The following is a 19811-nucleotide window of genomic DNA, read 5'->3' as shown; positions in this document are numbered from 1 at the left end:
GGAGAAATTTGCATCAACGGAAGGGCGTACACTATGCTATGCTTAAACACTGTCTGCACATTGGGAAGTTTTCTGTTTTGGTTTTGTTTTCTTAACGAAAATGGTGTTTGTTAGCTCCAACATAAACATTCACATAAGAATTTCTTGAGAAAAATAGCTAAGCAAAAAATCCTTCCTTGTACATTTCCTACTAATGCTTCCACAAAGATCATATAGATACTTCACATTATTTATTTAGATACATAAAGAAATTACATTGCATGTCATTGCACAGTTTCCATTTTATTTGATAAATCTATGGCAAAAACATACTGGAATAAAAATTAGGCATTTCTCACCTGAAATCTTTGCAGTTTTCATAGATAAGCTATGTAAAACTTGTGAGAGGAAACGGCATCACAACTAGTCCTGTTTAACAACACAAATTGGAAAAGAAATACATATCTATTTCCTCTCCATATATTTCAGTGGTCAACATTTAACTGTTTTTATGATCCCTAGTCACTGTTTATGGATGGAGTGAGACAATGAAGTTCTGACTTAACTGCTTCCCATTATGGACCCTGGGTTTTGGGTTTTTGTTTGTTTGTTTGTTTCTATTTTTTTTTATATTTTGGAAAAATCACACCTGTTCTTATTTTCAAACAGTAGTGGTAGCAGTTTTAAATCAAACTAATAAAAACTTATCCTAAGTCATTTGTAAAGAATGGTTAACTTTGCTTCCAGTTACATATATGAGTAGCTACCAGACAAGTAACTGCTCTGTTACTGCTACACCAAGGACAAAAAATGTAAAGACAATGTAGTTCATTTAGAGTATTAACATTTCATAGAGCAAAATAGTGAAAGAATTAGAACTGTATCAATTCATGTTACAGAGCTTGAAATTTTAGCCAAAATATTAATATAAAGCTTTTAGCATCATATTAAGACATATAAGCATTTTTATTAAAGAATATTAAAAACATTTTCTTATTTATAATTTAGTACAGTGCATCATCTGTTCTTATGTTAATGGTTTCTACTACATGAGTAATTATTATGTTATAATTCTAAGTCATAACAATTTAATGTAGATATTTGTAAAGATACTTCACTGCAAAATTTTATTCATATGCAACACAAACATCTGTTGATTTAATCTATACTTTGACAAATGCAACATTTTAATGTTGCTGAGTTGTAAAGTTAGCCAAATGGGTTGAAATTAGGAAATTACATTCTTGTATTTATAAAATTACTGTGTTCACTTTGTAAGGTCGTTAGAACCCAATTAAACAACTTCTAAGTACATTAAATATTATCCTATAAAATATTTTTCCCAAGTATGATGCTATCAAGTATTTTTCTTGCTACTTTTAATCAAGACTTTATACAGCATTTCACTGTTCTATTTGTATATCACTATGAAAAAGTTTACCTTCCACCCACTACTACGATATAGTGCTTATGTTTTTAAGGAGGTGGATGGGCTCATTTTAGGAGGATAGACTTTGAAAGAACAGATTGCTTGGGCAATGATATATACTGAAAATCATAATAGCATAATGTACAAATTAATGGATTGTGTTATTTAAAAAGATACTATCCCACATCCCTGCTAAATAAAATTAACTATCACCTTTGATTTAATTATGTCTCCAAGAGGTGGAAATAGCGTGGCAGAAAGAATCTCTTTTAGTCACAAGGCTTAATGTGAGAAAGGTAAATATAGGCTGTATATATCATGCACTACTTATGTTGTGTTTGTTAAACATCTTTGCCTCTTTTGTTAAAAGTTATATTTAATCCTATACCTGAATTGAATATCTAATATCAGAGAACATCTTCTAATGGGATAACTTGTGAAATTTATACCCCAATAAATCAGTTCAATATCTAGGAAGTATACTATCTGAAAAACCAACAAGTTATATTTTGCAGTGTCTGCAATCAGTTTAAATAAGAGGATTCCCCCTTTTAGCTTGCATATTGTTATATTGAAGAAAGAAAATTTATAGAGGAGATTCAGGTCTCATAAATGGAGAAACTGTCATCTGTAGAGCTAATTCATTCCATTAGATTCATTGGTAGTAGCATGGTTAACATTTTTGATTGACCTTTACTGATGGAAAAACAACTGAAGTACTAATGAAAACATTAAAAACCTCCTTTGAGTTGTAGTATTTTAAAATGGATCATTCATGGCTAGAAAAGAAAAAAGAAAAAAATGTTATTTCACAACTAGTTCATAGTTAGTTTCAAATATTGCAGTTGTATGTATACAGTTATGGAAAATTGTTTAAATAAGTATATGTAAAAGCAAAGAATTCATTATACTTTGTGGTTCTATTTTATATGTATATTTGATGAAACAATGAATTATCTATCTGACATTAGTCAAGGTATATGTTTCAAATGATTTTAAGGAGGTAAAGATGACTGAGTACTGTTCCTCCTTAGTGTCATATTTAGAGATTAAATTTACGCCATAACATCTTGGTTAATAAATATAGATCTATCATCTCTGATTTTAAACACATTGTGAACTTGCTGCTAGTCTCTATAGCTACTTTCATGTTTTCTGCTGCACATTTTGAAAGGAGAAACAGTAATGAGTACTATTCTGTAGATAATTTATTTGATAGATCCTCACATGGTTGCCACTTCTGGGCACATATGGTTAGTAGCAGCAATTGTTTCTAAAACTTAACTTTCAGCATCAAATTCTCTCTCAAAATTTAAATCCTATGCTGAATGTCTCTTGCTTCTTATCTGTTTTTTGTAGCATCAAAATGCTACAAAAAATGTAGATGAATTTATCAATTGATTCTCAACTAATTGATGACCTAAGAAAATAATATACTTACAGGCTGAAATTACAGAGTCCCTTTATTTGGGGGGGGGTTACTAAATACTGATTGCTTCTAATACTTCAGGAATTATGGATTGATTGTAGTTAAAGAAAAACTTTAGAGCTAAACCTTCCAGAATTTTTGTTTACTTGAATATTTCAGCTTGTGTGACCAAATGATATTTTTAAAGTTACTTAATAGACAATGTTATTAACTACACAGCTGAAGTGTAATGTTAAGATTTCTTCAGAAAGTTCTGCAGACTACTTTGATATAAGAAGTCTTCCAAAAGTTCATGTAAAGTGTGTATAAAAATTATGCATGGATTTCAAAATTGTTTACATGAAAATAAACGTATCTTTGAATTTCTTTATATTTGTTATTTATCCATTGCTCATCATGGTAAACTTAAGAATTTTATTATTTTTATTGATGTGTTAGAATCATGTGCATAAAGTGCACACTACAAGTATTCAACTAAACAAATTTTTCCAAATCGAGCACATAAACATAACCATCACCTAGGTCAATAAACATAACATTATTATGTACCAGAATGCCTCCTTATATTCCCTGGCAATCAATATCCACCTGCCTTTCAAGGATAACCACTTCTTGGCTTTAATAACCAAGTATTAGTTTTGTGTGCTTTTTGTAAGAAGCTTGACGTGGAGAATTTTAATATAACAAAACAAAGTTTCTCAGGTTCACAATGTTTTAAGTCAGATTCTCTTTTGTTTGACAGCTGGGATTCTCAATCACATTCTTGTGATCACTAACAGTGTATTACTATTATAATCTCTTGTAGTATCAGGAGTGTATGATTAAGGGCAAAAAAACCAAGAGCATTCTGTTGTGTTAGCGGAACTTCTCAACATCAGCACTATTGACACCTTAGGCTGGACAATTCTTCATTGTGGAGGACTGTCCTGCACCCACTAAATGCCAATGATACCCACAACTCCTCACTGCTTATGAAAACCAAAATTATCTCCAAACTTTGCTAAATATCTCCTATGGTGCAAAATTGCCTTCAGATAGAACTACTGTGCTAGAGAATATGAAAGAACTTCCAAAAGTTCATGGAAAATGGAATTTAAAGATAAATTTATTTCAGTATTTAAAAATTTGAAATACATGAATGTGAGGGGTCCTCAGAAAGTTCATGGAAACATGTGTTCTGAAAAAATGGCATGAATTTAAGTATTTTGGAACATCAAAAATGTGTTTTAATTTTTTCTTTCCACGAACTTTTTGAAGCTCCCTAGTATTCATTTCTTCTTGGGTGATCAAATGACAAAAAAAAAAAACAAAAAACTCATTTATCTGTATTCTTATGTGCACTTCTTGCATATATACTGTATTTCAATAAAATGTTAAAAAAAAGAAGAGAGTTTTCATCATCAGCCTCCTTAGCAATGAATTGGGCTACTTAGTCATCTTGGAAGATACTACGAGAGATAGATATTAGAGTGCATGGTTTATAAAGGACTCTTCAGCAACCTCACTGTAAACTGTGGGAACTAACACTGGTGGATCTTAGACATAACACCTCTCTTCTTTCCAAATCCTAAAATAATTATCTATAGAAATCAGTACCACATTCGAGAGTATCAGACAGTCTATTAAAACATCCTTTACTCCTCCTCATAATTATCTATGTGTTTGCTACTTGCTTTAGAAAAACAAATTTAAAAAAGAATGTAATAAGTTCAACAACTCCTGAAATATGAAAGAAAAGAATATTATCATGCTGTTAATGTTAGTTTTCTTCCTATTCAGGGTAAAAAATAATAATCACATGTAATTTATTATAGTTTAATCAATTATATGATCCTATCCATGACTATTCACAGTTTTTTAATTCCAAATACATATCAGTAATAGAAATATGGAAAGTTAGAAGAGAAAAAAGGAATCAACTTTGATATTTTAACTCAAGTTTTAAAGACAATAAAGACATGGTCAAAATGGGGCTAGAAATGCCCAAGTAAACTTACACAAGTCCATTTGTCTTCTGTTTTCTCAATCACAATAGTCTGTGTGTCACTACCTGGTGGTATATATTCATAGTCATCATACAGGAGCCCCAGGATTGGATATTGTGTTCTGTACCTATACACAAGAAAAGAGTTAATTATAGGCTGTGTGAGAAAATAACTCTCATTCAGTTTTAGTCACTCCTTATTTGATTCCCTTCATTAAGCTCTCTTGACTCAATGATTTTTAATTGTTTCTAAAAAGAAAATCACTTATGAATGAACAAAGATTCACTACCAATGAACACTGGCAGCAAGGAACAGTATTCCCAGAGAAGGGAAGCAAATTATAAGAGCCTCACAAGTGTCTTAGTCACTGCGTAGAGAGATTTAGTTGGTCACAGGTTAGGAAAAAGGAAACCAAACAAATCCCAGCAATCTTACCTAGTTGAGAGTTTAGAGTAAAAATAGACCAAGGCAATCGGAATTTGTGGGTCCCAGTATCAGATATCAGAGAACTATGCAGATGGAGAGAAGTGATGAGACATGTAGAAGTTTCCTCATGAGTCTCTGGGTGAGCACTAATCAGTGTATGCATGTGAACAATCTACCAAGTTCAGGGAAAGAACCGCTAGAAAGAAGCAGACCAGCAATCTCTTGGTGTCATACAGGGATGTTAATATTTTGTGTTGAACTAACCAGAATCTTAAGACCTCCTGATATAAGGGGCATCAGAAAAGAAGACAGAGAAGAGTATACTACATCAGCGGTGGGATGAAATTAGTCTTGGATGGCAGGTTTAAGACAAGTCTTGAATTTATTAAAATGAATCCAAGTAAGTTAAATTCATCTCAGATCAAACTTCCATTTTAAGTAATGTCCCCAATACAGTATTAAATAATGTAAAATCACAATATGACATCCCATAAGAAATCAGTAGTCATTCAATGAAGCAGAAACATATGAGTAACAATGACTAGAAGAATAAATTAGTGATAATAAATAAAGACATGACAGATATACTAGATAAACATAAAATATATGGTCTGTACTCAAAGAGTTAGAAGCAAACAGAAGCACAGGGAGAAGAGAAATAGGGATATAAGAAAGATCCCAGCACTGGCATTGTGGCACAGCAGGTAAAGCCACTGCCTGTGATGCTGGCATCCCATACTGGCACCGGTTCATGTCTTGGTTGCTCCACTTCTGATCTAGCTCCTTGCTAGGAAAGGCAGTGGAAGATGGCCAAAGTGATTGCATCCCTACCACCTATGTGGGAGACCAGGATGCTTTTCCTAGCTCATGGCTTTCACTGGCCTGACTTTGGCCTCACCCAGCCCTGGCTGTTGTGACTATCTGTGGAGAAAACCAGCGAATGGAAGACCTCTCTCTTTGTCTCTCCTTCCCTCTCTGAAATTGAGTTTTGTATAAATAAGTCTTTAAAAAAAAAGATCCCCACTGGAATATTGAACTTATGAAGATGAAAATTACAGTGGATGCGATTAACATTAGTTAAGGCACTACAGAAGAAAAAAAGTAGTATTTTAAAAAAATTGCCCAAAATAAAGAAAAATGTACACAGAATGAGTTATCTGTGGAAAATATCAGGTGCCAATATATTTATATATTAAAGTCCTGCAGGATTGGCAGAAGACAAAAAATAATTGAGTAGTGATCAAATTATTTCCAAATTTGATGAAAAACTATAAGCATACAAACCAAAGAAGCTAATGCAACCTAAGGAAGAGGACATATGGGGAAAATCACACAGAGTCACACTGTTATCAAGTTGCTGAAAATCAATGTTAGAGAATGAAAAAGAGCCAGAGCATTTAGCCTAGTGGTTAAGATTCTAGTTAAGATGCTCATGTCCCATATTGGAGTGCCTGGGTTCAATACCCCTCTCCTCTCCCCTTCTCTTCCCTCATCACTTCTTCCCTCCTTCCTCCCCTCCCCTTTTTTCTCCCCTCTCTCCTTGCCTCACCCCTCCTCCTCTCCCCTTCCATCTCTTCCTCCCCCCTCCCCCCTCCCCTCCCCTCCCCTCTCCTCCTCTCTCTCTCCTGCCCACTCTCCCCCCAAAAGATAAACAGCCAGAGAAAAAAGAACGGGAATCAAAGAAGAAAAATGATAAGATTAATAGCAAACTTCTGTCAGAAACAAAGTCAGAAGACAGTGGTGTGACATCTTTAAAAACATATACTTTATTTTTTATTTAGAGGCAGAGAGGGAGGGAAGGAGGGAGGGAGGGAGGGAGGGAGGGAGAGAGAGAATAGAGAGCTCCCATCTGCCAGCTTGTTTCCCCAAATGCCTGCAGCTGACAATGAACCAAAGCTTGCGAGCCAGGAATTGGGAACTCAGTCAAGGTTACCCACATGGGTGGTAGGAACCCAGCTACTTGAGTTATCATCATTGTCTCCGAAGTGTGTACATTAGCAGGAAGCTGGAGTCCAGAGCTGGAGCTGGGTGTTGAACCCAGGCATTCTGATGTGGATGCATGCATCCTAACTGACGTCGTCACCACTAGGGTAAACACCCACTCCTGCAGTGACATCTATAAAGTTCCTCTAAAACCTATCAGCTTTCTATCCTATACGCCCCAAAACACAGCATTCTTCCCTTAAACACAGTTTCAGTTGTCAATGGTCAGCCACAGTCCGAATATATTACATGGACAGTCCCAGAGATAGTTCATGTGTTTTAAACTGTGCACTGTTTTGAGGAGAATGATGAAATTTTGCTCCATCTCATTCCATCCTGTCCAGGAGATGAATCATTCCTTTGTACAGTGTATCCATGCTGAGTATACTACCTGCCTGTTAGCCACTAGTAGTAGCAGTCTCAGTTATCAGGTTGACTTGTGTTCAAGTAACTTACTTTCTTTAATAATGATCCAAAAGTGCAAGACTAGTAGTGGTGATGAAAATTCAGATATGCCAAAGATAAGATGTAAAGAGCCTGTTTCCTTTAAATGAAAAGGTAAAAGCTTTCAACCTAATCGGGGAAGAAAAAAATCTATGCAGTGGTTTCCAAGTCCTACAGTAAGAAGAAAAAGGAAAATATACTCTGGGAAGTTTTAGGCATCCACTGGAGGTCTTGGGATTTATCCCCCTGTTGGAGAGGGGTACTGTAGCTCTGAGCAGTAAAGGCAAGATAAAGACTGTTTTCAGGTTTAAAAATCAAAGAGAAGTCTTCCCCATAAGATCAGTACGAAAAGAAATGTTAAAAGAAGAGGGAAAATTATACCAGATACAAATTTGGTTCTGAGCATAAGTAGCAATAATACCAGAAAAGATAAGTATGTAGGTAAATTTAAGACATTGTTTCCATTAATTGTTAATGTTTCTTCAAAAGAATATTGTTGAACACAAGAATAAAAAGTGTTCACAGTATATATAAAAGTAAATATATATGATAAAAATAGTAAAAAGATCATGAAAGGGAAATGGATGTTTATGATCATAAAGTCATTATGCTACATGGGATGAAACTATGTTATTATCTGAAGCTGGACTGTGATAAGTTAAAGAATAGTACTACAAGCTCTATGACAATAATAAAGAAGTATAACTTGGGGTCGGCGCTGTGGTGCAACAGGTTAACGCCCTGGCCTGAAGCACTGGCATCCCATATGGGCGCGGGTTCTAGTCCCGGCTGCTCCTTTTCCTATCCAGCTCTCTGCTATGGCTTGGGAAAACAATAGAAGATGGCCCAAGTTCTTGGGCCCCTGCAGCTGTGTAGGAAACCCAGAGGTAGCTCCTGGTTCCTGGCTTCGGATTGGCGCAGCTCCAGCCATTGCGGCCAACTGGGGAGTGAACCAGTGGATGGAAGACCTCTCTCTGCTTCTCCTTTCTCTGTGTAACTCTGACTTTCAAATAAATAAATAAATCTTTTGTTTAAAAAGGAGTATAACTAATAAGCAAAGTGCAAACATGGAAAAATAAACTAAGAAAGGAAAAAAGAAAATGTGGGACAAATAGAAAACAAATTCAAATCTAAGCATAAAGACAATCACCTAAACTGTTCCAGAAAATATCTCATATCTCAACTCGTTCTATGAAGTCATCATTTGTGATGACAGTCAGTTGCATTTTAAAAAAGAAATATATAGACCAATATCCTTAATTAATATAGCCATCAAATAGTAACAAAATTTTAGTAAATTGAATCCAAAAATATATAAATGTATACTACATTACAATCTACTAAAGTTTAATCCAGTAATGAAAAGTTGGTTTAATATTCAAAATCAATATGATTCACCCTTTGTAACAGACTGAACCATAAAAACATTGAAATTTGGTTATTGTATATAGCCCATGTCTATACTCCTGAGGAACAGTGGTTTCTGTACTTTCTACTTGTTGAATTTATTATAAAGTGGAGCGTTAATAAAGTAACTTGAAAGTATGTCATTGTAAAAGTTAAAAACAAATAAGAAAGGAAAGAAGAGGAAGGGTGAGAGGGAGTGAGGGAGGGTATGTGGGAAGTATTATGCTCTTAAAACTGTTTTTATGAAATGCATAAAATTTCCCTCTATATAAATAAAATTATTAGATTATTAATAAAATATTAAATTATTATAAAATAATGTTTAAATTATTAAAATTTAAAACACAATTTAAAAACCCTTATGATAAGGTATGGGACTTCCAGAATGGGGTAGTAGAGGGTTTAAAAGATCCCCTCTACAATAAAAAAAGATTTAACTCATGAAATGCACTATTTAAAAAAATCAATCATTTAAAGTCTCTAGAACTCATCCCAAAGGAAAGACAGCAAACAGAAAATAGAATAACATCGAAGAAAATCTACTAAATTTTATTAATAACATTGAGAATCTATGATTTTTTTTATTTATTTGAGATAGAGTTAGACAGTGAGAGAGACAGGGAGAAAGGTCTTCCTTCTGTAGGTTCACCCTGCAAATGGCCGCTACGGCCAGAACTATGCCGACCTGAAGCCAGGAGCCAGGTGCTTCCTCCTGGTCTCCCATGTGAGTGCAGGGGCCCATCCTTTACTGCCCTCCCCGGGCCACAGCAGAGAGCTGGACTGGAAGAGGAGCAACCGGGTCTAGAACCCAGCACCCATATGGGATGCCGGCGCCACAGGCGGAGGATTAACCAAGTGAGCCATGGTGCCAGCCCTGAGAGTCTATGATTTTTGAGCTACCTTTTCTATTAATCCCTTTCCCCAGCTCCATGTTTGTCTTGAATTTGCTTGAATGGCAGAGTGATGGAGAGAACAAGAGAAACAGATCTTCCATGCTCTGGTTCATTCTCCAGATGGCTGCAACAACCAAGTCTGGGCCAGGTTGAAGCCAGGAGCCAGGAACTCTACCATGGTTTCCCGCATGAGTGGCGGGGGCCAGCTTCCACTGTCTTTCCAGACACAGTAGGAAGCTAGATCAGAAGTAGAGAAACTGGGACCAGAACTAGCATTACAACATAAGGTGCCATCATCACAACTAGCGAGTTAACTTTGCTGCACCATAATTTTGGCCCCTCCCCAGCTCCATGTTATACAAGCTCTACTCTGCAGGTTCAGCTAAGAAGATAGGGCCTTTTTCTTTCCTCAGTTTCCAGTCAGTGTCTATATTTTCAATCCAAGAAAGGAATATTACCTGTGTTTATCATGTCTTTCTCATCCCATGCCCATGTTGCAAAGAGTGGCTAGGAAATCTGTGTTCTATTCTTCTACCTCATGCACATCTATAGGATGGAAACTATCGTGGACATGGCAGGCTGAGAATATTGGGTCCTTTAGCACCCTCACTCCTGTATGCTCCTTGGCCAGAGGTTCCAAAATCATAGTGACAACTAAGAAGACCAAAGGTTGCCATGTGCCCCAATGCCTATTGCTAGAACTGACCTATCACTCTAGAAAAGTCAGGTTACTGTCTCAGTTCTGGTCTAGTGGCATAGGATTCTTTCCAGGGTAAAAGGCAAGCGGATAAGGACACAGAGCTCTGTTTGATGAATCTGACTTCATTTGAAACAGATAATGGAGAAACTCACACCTAAAAATGTTGTTGATAAAAAGAAAAGCTTGTTCCTGGTGGAGATTAATTAAGAAGAGTCTTGGAGTTCTAGAACACAAAGAAAATTGCAGAGCAGCCAGAAGTTTCATAGAGAGGAATAGGGAGAGAAGGCTAAGAAGAACATTCCCAGAATAAAAGTCGTGTCTGCGGCCAGGAAGGTTGTGCACACATACTAGGTCATGCCCATTGAGAAGCAATCAGAGCAGGATGTGGGGAAAATGTGAAAGAACTTTGCAAGCTGCACAAACTATCAACATGGGGCAGAGACTCACCAGCACAAAGAGCTTAAGTATAATTTCTGAGTAATTATTGGACTATAAGCTATTCTGACCTGGGGTGATTCCTATGAAACCAGGATAAAAAATAAAATTTGAGATATACTTGGCAATCTGGACAATCTGTGTATGCTCAAGGCTGCAATCTTGGGGGCCAGCGCTGTGGCGTAGTGGGTAAAGCTACCACCGATAGTGCCAGCATCCCATATGGGCACCAGTTCGAGTCCTGGCTGCTCCACTTCCAATACAGCTCTCTGCTGTGGCCTGGGAAAGCAGAAGAAGATGGCCTAAGTCCTTGGGACCCTGCACCCATGTGGGAGACCTGGAAAAAGCTCCTGGCTTCGGATCGGCTCAGCTCTGGCTGTTGCAGCCATCTGGGAAGTGAACCAGTGGATGGAAGACCTCTCTCTCTGCCTCTCCTTCACTCTCTGTGTAACTCTTTCAAATAGATAAATAAATCTTCAAAAAACAAAAGGCTGCAGTATTTCATGTATAGAAAAGGGGCTTTGAATCTGCTGGTCTCTGGCTGAATGTGGTATCAAAAAATGTAAATTCCATCAACTATGATAGCAGTTCCAGGCCATACACATATCCAAAATGGTAAAAATCTAATGACCTAAGGTGACATAAATACAAACTATTACAAATAGGTGGCTTCTACTGACCCAAAGATTACCCTTCCATCTTTAGGTAGTTAGATTAGAAGAAAAAAATCTGAAAAGGGACACTTTTCAGTGTCCTTTTCAGAAATGACATACTTTGGAGACAACAGATTTTGAAGAACGCATTTAGCCAAACCACTAAACAAACAAGCAACCAATCCTTAGCTAGTGGTTAGGGGTAAGGGGACAGAGATCAGTATTCAGAGCTGCTACAGTGTATTATTTACAATATCCAGCTTTCAACAAGACATTATAAGACATGCTAAGAAGGAATAAATTGTGACATATAAAGCGGAGGCAAGTGAGCAATAAAATGTACTCTTAAAGCAGCTAGACAGTGGACTTAGAAGACATTGACTTCAAGTAAGTTAAAATAAACATTTTCGAATACTGAAAGAGGCCACATTTAAAGAAGTAAAGGAAGATTATATCAGCAAAAATGGCAAAGGAACAACCTCTAAAACTTCTCTCTACGACAAACAAGAAAACTCTCAAAAAAAAGTCAATATCAATTTTTTCAGGATTCTGGAAACTAAGTTTTATAGCAAAGATTTTTGTTAAGGAAAAATAGCTTATTTTTTGTTAAAATGGTAAGCTTCGTGTGTTTGAAACTTTCTACTTTCATACCTAATTTTCCAACTAGGCACTAAAATGTAAAAACAATAGCCAGCAATCTTGGTAAAAAACCACTGGAATATAAAATATGTCCGAATTTCATCAAAGCCACATTACCATTACTGGAAGTGTGATTATGTGACTTGTCTCTTGGTTCTGTGGACAATCTCACTTGCAAGGTTGTCTTTTTAAAAATGTGAAATATAGCTTAATTAATTTGAAAAGCCATTTCCCTAGAAGAATTTGTCAAAAACCATCGAAATTGTTTAACATTACAGATGCCTGGGGGTGGCTTTAACAGTTAAGGCAAGCAAAAGGTTTACTAAAAAGAGATAAAGGAAAAACATATACATTCCTTGGGATCTATAAGGCTGGGAGCATGTGTAGGGTTCTGCAAATGTCCAGAGCTGCACATATACTAACAAAAGACCTGAGAAAACAACCTTTATCACTAGCTGACCTTGAAATTTTATATGAGCAGGAATTGAAGGCTAAGGTTGAGCTATAAACTGCTTACCAGAACATTGGACATACCCAAACACACAGAGCCTCTCAGTGAAAACTGGGAAATTTATTGATTGGCTCCAGGAACTTAAGAAAACCTCTGTCCAATTGTTAGCTAATCATTAAGGAAGCAGAGACTTCTGTGGCCACACATGGAAAGAATACAGATTATATGGAATTTAATCATAAAAATCACTATGTGAACAAATATCAACAACAAGCAATAATAACAATGAAAAACTGGTCAGAGGAGAATTGAATTTCTCACATTTTATTGTGTCCAGTTTTCTATAAAATACTATGAGTCATGCAAATAAACAAGAACCTATTGCCTGTAATGGGGAAAGGGAAATCAATTGAAACTGTCCATTGAGAAGCATAGGTGGTATATACTTACACAGCCTTTAACTTGGCTGTTTTAAATATATTCAGAGAACTGAATAAAATCATGTTTAAGGAGCTAAAGGAAAATGTGAGTTATGCGTTTTCAAATAAAGAATATCAATAAAGAAAGAAAATTTATTTTTTAAAGAACCACAGAAATCCTGGATCTGAGGGGCAAGCATTTGGCCTACCAATTAAACCAGCAGTTAGAGTGCCCACATGCCTTATCAGGGGCTTGGGTTCAACTCCTGGCTCTGCTCTCCAATTAAACTTCCTGTTGATCTATAACCTAGGAGACATCAGTTGATGATTCAAGTGGTTGAGTACTTCCTTACCTATGTGAAATACCTGAACTGATTTCTTATCTCCTGGCTTCAGCCCAGCCCTGCCCCAGCTATTGCAGGCATTTGGGGAATGACCCAGGCCATTGGAACTCTCTCTCTTTCATAAACAAATACATTTTCAGGAAAAATACTGTAACTGGGTTAAAAGTTATCTAAGGGTCTTAATAGAACATTTGAGTAGGCAGAAGAAAGAACCAGCAGACTTAGAGATAATTGAGTTTATCTGGTCTGAGGAACTGAAAGAAAAAGAGATGAAGAAAAATAAACAAAATTTCAGCTAACCATAAGTACAGAACATTTATCTTTACCTAACAGAATCTCCACAAGGAGAGAATAAAAGTGGCAGAAAAAATTTGTGAGGAAATGATGTCTGGAAACGTCTTCAATTAAATACTTTGGAATAAATTTAACCAAGGATGTCAAAGATTTCTACAATGAAAATTATAAAACATTAAAGAAATAAATAGAAGACACACAAAATATGTAAAAATCTTCCATGTTCATGGATTGGAAGAATCAATATCATCAAAACATCCATACTACCAAAAACAGTTTACAGATTCAATGTGATTCCAATGAAATACCAACAACATTCTTTTCAGATCTAGAAAAAAGGATGCTGAAATTCATATGGAAACCAAGAGACCCTGAATAGCTAAAGCAATCTTATACAACAAAAACAAAGCTGGAGGCAACACAATACCAGATTTGAAGACATACTATGGGATAGTTATAATCAAAACAGCCTGGTACTGGCACAAAAAGTTAGACATATAGATCAATGGAACAGAATAGAAACTCCATAAATCAATCCACGCATCTACAACCAATTTGATGAAAAATGTCTACACTTTCAAGAAGCTAAACAAATGTCAAATAGGAAAAACAAATCAGAAAGATCACACTTTGACATATATTAATCAAATTGCCAAGGGCCAAGGAAAAAGAGAATCTTAAAGGCAGTAAGAAAAAATATATATACTATAAGAGGGACCCCGATAAGATTACAAATTGATTTATAATTAGAAATCATAAATGTTATAATGCCATTGGATAGCATATCCAATTGCTGAAAGAAAAAAAAACGGATCTGTCAACTAAGATTTTTTTATTCAGTGACAGCATTGTTCAAAAATGAAGGAAAAGCAATGATTTCCATATAGCCAGTCAGAGAATTTGTTACCAGTAAATCTGTCCCACAAGGCATTCCTAAGGAATTCCTCAAGCTAAAATTTAAGGAGGAAAAAAAGGACATTTGGAAAATAAATAATAAAATTACAAATATAAATTATAATTTATAAATAATATTACATGTAAATGGATTTAAAACTCCAACTAAAAGTAGAGATCAGGGGCTGACATTGTGGCATAGCGGGCAAAGCTGCCGCCTGTAGTGCTGGCATCCCATATGGGTGCCAGTTCGAGTCCCAGCTGCTCTACTTCCAATCTAGTTCTCTGCTGTGGCCTGGGAAAGTGCTCGAAGATGGCCCAGGTCCCTGGGCCCCTTCACCTGCATTGGAGACCTGGAAGAAACTCCTGGCTCCTGGCTTTGGATGGGCCCAGCTTGGGCTGTTGTGGCCACATGGGGAGTGAACTAACGGATGGAAAACCTCTCCTGCTCTCTCTGCCTCTGCCTCTTCCTCTGCCACTGCCTCTGCTTCTGTAACTCTGTCCTTCAAATAAATAAATCTTTGAAAAAAAATATAAATAAATAAATAAATAAAATGAAAGTAACTTCTTAAAAAAAGTAGAGATCAGGATAATGTTTAAAAAACATAATTCAACTATATGCTGTCTTGAAGGGTCACACTTTAAATTCAAAGACACTCTCAGGTTGAAAATGAAAGGATAAGAAGAGATACTCCATAAAAATAAGAATTAAAACAGAGGTGAATATAAAATCAGGAATACTATGCAGCATATCTTATGAAGACAGTTTTACCCTCATTTCCAAGCAGAAAAATACATCATAAGAAAACTACAGGGGCCGGCATTGTGGCATAGTGAGTAAAGCTGTTGCCTGCAATGCCAGCATTCCATATGGACACCAGTTTGAGTCCTGGCTGCTCCACTTCTGATCCAGCTCCCTGCTAATATGCCTGGAAAAGCAGCAGAGGATACCCCAAGTGCTTGAGCCCTTGTATCCATGTGGGAGACCCTGATGAAACTCCTGGCTCTTGGCTTTGGCCTGGCCCAGCCCTGGCCATTGCGGCCATATGGAGAGTGAACTAGCAGATGGAAGATCTCTCTCGTTGTCTCTCCCTTTTTCTCTCTGTAAGTTTGCCTTTCAAATAAGTAAAAGAAATAGAAAAAAAGAGAAAATTGCATATCAACCTTGTTGTTAGGGAGAGTTAAGCTTGTGATTATAGAGTAAATTGAAAGTGTGTCATTGTGAAAATCAAAAAAGAATTAAGGAAGAGAGGAGGAGGGAGAGAGAGAGTGAGGGAAGGAGGGTAGGGTGGGATGTATCATTATGCTCTTAAAACTATATGTTTGAAATTTGTTCCCTTTAAATAAATAAATTAAATCAAAAACATTGTTTAGGACTATAGAAGGAAGAAAATCTTAAATCAATGCCAGCAAACGAAGCCAAATCTGATAATACATAAAATAATTATATAACATGAACAAGTGGATTCTATCCTGAGGATTCAAGGTTGTTGTAACATCTGAAAATAATTTAATTTAATATACCATGTTAATAGAATGAAGGACAAAAATCTTATGATCATCTAAATAGACAAAGAAATAGAATTTGACAATTTCCAACACACTTAAATGGTTTTACAAAAAGGAAAAATCCTCCACAAACTAAGAATAGAGGAGAACTTCTTCAACTTGATAAAAAGCATCTAAGGAAAGACCATGGTTAGCATCATATTCAAAGGTTAAAGAGTGAAGGTTTCCCCATAAAGTCAGGAACAAGACCAAGGATACCCATCTTGGCACTTCTAATTAACATTTTACTAGAAAATTTAGCACAATTTAGCAAGAAAAAGAGATAAAATGCATCCAGACTGGGAATGAGGACATCAAACTATCCTTGTTTGCAAATAACTTGATCTAGTACATAGAAATTTTTAAGGAATCCAATTAACATTTTTATAACTAATAAATAAGTTCAAAAGTGTTAAAGAATACAAGGTAAATAAAACACCAATAAATTATAATTCTACACACTTGCAATGAAATAAAATTATGAAAATAAATTCAACAATGTTAAATAATACAAGGTAAATAAAAATAATAAATTATAATTCTACACACTTGCAATGAATGATATAAATTAAAATTATGAAAATAATTTCACTTACAAAGACATCAAAGATACAACACTTAGGAATAAATTTAATAGAAGAAGGGAAAGACTTACACAATGATAGGCATAAAATATTCTTTTAAGACATGAAAGGGGCTCTAAATGGAAAGGATCTCATGCTCATGGTTCAAAAAACTTAGTATTGTTAAGTGGTAATGTTACCCAAACACATCTAGTGAAATTTTCCTAAAAATCTAAGCAGGAATTATTACAGAAACTGACAAACTTTTTTAAAAAATTATTTACTTGAAAGGCAGAAACACAGAGAGAAAGAGAAGGAGATGGGGGGGTGGTGGTGAGGGAGAGAATCTTTCATCTATTGATTCACTCGCCAATGGTTACAACATCCAGGGCAGGGCCAGGCTGAAGCCAGGATCCAGAAGCTTCTTCCAGGTCTTCCACATGGGGGCAGGGGCCCAAGGCCTTGGGCCATCCTATGTTGCATTCCCAGGCACATTAGCAGGGAGCTGGATTGGAAGTGGAGCAGCTGGCACTCAAACCAGCGCTCATATGGGATGCTGGTGTCAGAGGCAGCGGCTTTACTAGCTATGCCACAATGCCAACCCCAAAATTGATAAATTTATTCTAAAGTTCATATGGAAAAGAAATCAATAATAGCCAAAAGAATTCAAAACTTACTAAAAAACTACAGTGATCAAGACAGTATTGCACTGTCATAAAGATATACCAAGAGATCAGTGGAATAAAATTGAGAATCTACAAGTTTACCTCTACATTAACAGTCATTTGAATATAGATAAGGGTTCCAAGTAAGTTCAGTGGGGAAAGAATAGTGTGTTCCATAAATGGAGCTAGGACAACAGGATAGCCCCAGGAACATGAATGGACTTGAAGCCCTACTTCATGTAATATAAAACACTAAGTAAAAATGGATCATAAATCTAAATGTAATGGATAAAAGTAATTAAAACTTAGAAGTAAACATGGAAGGAAGTCTTCATGATTTTGGTTTAGGAAATAGTTTCTTACATATGAGGCCAAAAGTACAAGCAAGAAAAGAAAAAAAAATAGATGAATTGGAATATTATAAAATTAAAACCTCGTGCCAAAAATTACACTATCAAGGGAGTGAAGAGACAATCCATGGAAAGACTGAAAATATCTGCAAATCATATTTCTGATAAGAGACTTGGCTCTAGGCCAGCGCCGCAGCTCACTAGGCTAATCCTCCACCTGCGGTGCCAGCACCCCGAGTTCTAGTCCCGGTTGGGGCGCCGGATTCTGTCCTGGTTGCTCCTCTTCCAGTCCAGCTCTCTGCTGTGGCCCGGGAAGGCAGCGGAGGATGCCCCAAGTGCTTGGGCCCTGCACCTGCATGGGAGACCAGGAGGAAGCACCTGGCTCCTGGCTTCAGATTGGTGCAGTGTGCCGGCCATGGCGGCCATTTGGGGGGTGAACCAATGGAAGGAAGACCTTTCTCTCTGTCTCTCTCTCTCACTGTCTAACTCTGCCTGTCAAAAAAAAAAAAAAAAAAAAAAAAAGAGGGAGAGAGAGACTTGGATCTAGAATATACAAATATACAAATACTCTTGCAATTCAATACAAAAAGACAATCCAATTAAAATTAGAGAAAGAGTGCAGGTGTTTAGCTTAGTGGTTAAGATATTGGTTAAGATGATAGCATCTCTCTTCCAAGTGCCTGGGTTTGAGCTGTGGCTCCAGCTCCTGATTCCAGCTTCCTGCTCATGCAGAACCTGAGAGACATCAGGGATAGATTCCTACCACTCATGTAGGAGACCTGGAATGATTTCCTGGCTCCAGGCTCCAAGTTTTGACTTAGCCAAGCTCCAGCCATAGTGGGTATCTGGGCAGTGAACCAATGGATGGGAGCTCTCTGTCTCTATGTGTGTGTGTGTCTCTCTCTGTTTTCTGTCTATGATATATATATATATATATATATGTAAAAATTGGAGACATAATTTGAATAGACATTTACCCAAAGAAGATATACAAATGGCTCATAACCACATGAAAAGAGTTAAACAATATTTGGGAAATCCAAATCAAAACTATAAGTGGATACCACTTCCCACCACCTGGGATGACTATTATCTAAGAGATGGATAAAAAACAATGGTGACAAAGATGGCAAGATATTGAAACCTTCATTCACTGCTGGTGAGAATGTAAAATGATACAGCTTTTTTAGAAAACAGTATGGTAATTTCTTAAAAACTTAAACATAGAGTTACCACGTGATGCAGCAATTCTACTCCTAGGTATATACTAAAAAAAACCTGAATATATATTCCACACAAACTTGTGGATAGATGTTCATAGCAGTACAATTATAAACAGCTAAAAGTTGAAAATAACCCAAATGCCCATCAACTGATGAATAATTAAAATGTTTTATACCCATAAATGGGACATTATTTAGCCACTGACCCATAGTAAAGCATAGATGCATCTTGAAAAAATGGAAAATGAAAGAATTCTGTCACAAAAGACTACATATTGTATTATTCCATTTATATGAGCTATCCAAAATAGGCTTTTGCTGAGACTATTCATTGTTACTTTCTACTTTTTTTTAATAAGTGGCTGTAATGTAAGCTATGTTATTTCCATGAGAGGAGATTTGGACTGAGAATGAAGTCTGTACAGGAAAGAGCAGAGGCAAGACACAGAGAAAGACAGATTTGTGAAGATACATGAGTATTTTGAGCATACAAATCCATTCAGACATAAAGCAATCCCAACGAAGTGAATTTACTAGTTCCAAGTTTAAAATGGGTCTCCACCATGTGCAATGGAAGAGTTCTAACTAATATGGTTGGTTAAATAACCAATTATTTTTTACTCTCACAGTATTTAATATATCATAAATATAGAAATGG

At 36.2% G+C, this 19811-nt stretch overlaps 1 protein-coding gene across 3 annotated transcripts in view; it reads right to left on the bottom strand.

Annotated features, from left to right (window-relative positions):
* Positions 1 to 263: 263 nt before the first annotated feature.
* POF1B (POF1B actin binding protein) overlaps positions 264 to 19811 on the bottom strand; it is a 110082-nt gene continuing 90534 nt past the window's right edge. For 2 of the 3 annotated variants that reach the window (XM_089324226.1, XM_008272992.4), the window contains exon 16: positions 4796 to 4949. In XM_089324226.1, coding sequence (XP_089180352.1) covers positions 4811 to 4949 — 139 coding nt within the window. In that variant the 3' untranslated portion in view covers positions 4796 to 4810. Of the gene's footprint in view, positions 2188 to 4795; positions 4950 to 19811 lie in introns of those variants that run through there. The other variant, XM_002720251.6, reaches the window with a different exon arrangement.

The sequence above is a fragment of the Oryctolagus cuniculus genome, chromosome X, assembly GCF_051225735.1.
Source record: "Oryctolagus cuniculus isolate XC-2025 breed Fujian yellow rabbit chromosome X, ASM5122573v1, whole genome shotgun sequence".
In the NCBI taxonomy this organism is placed as follows: Eukaryota; Metazoa; Chordata; class Mammalia; order Lagomorpha; family Leporidae; genus Oryctolagus; species Oryctolagus cuniculus.
Note: the sequence above shows the minus strand (reverse complement) of the source record. Positions and strands in the feature narration are given on the sequence as shown.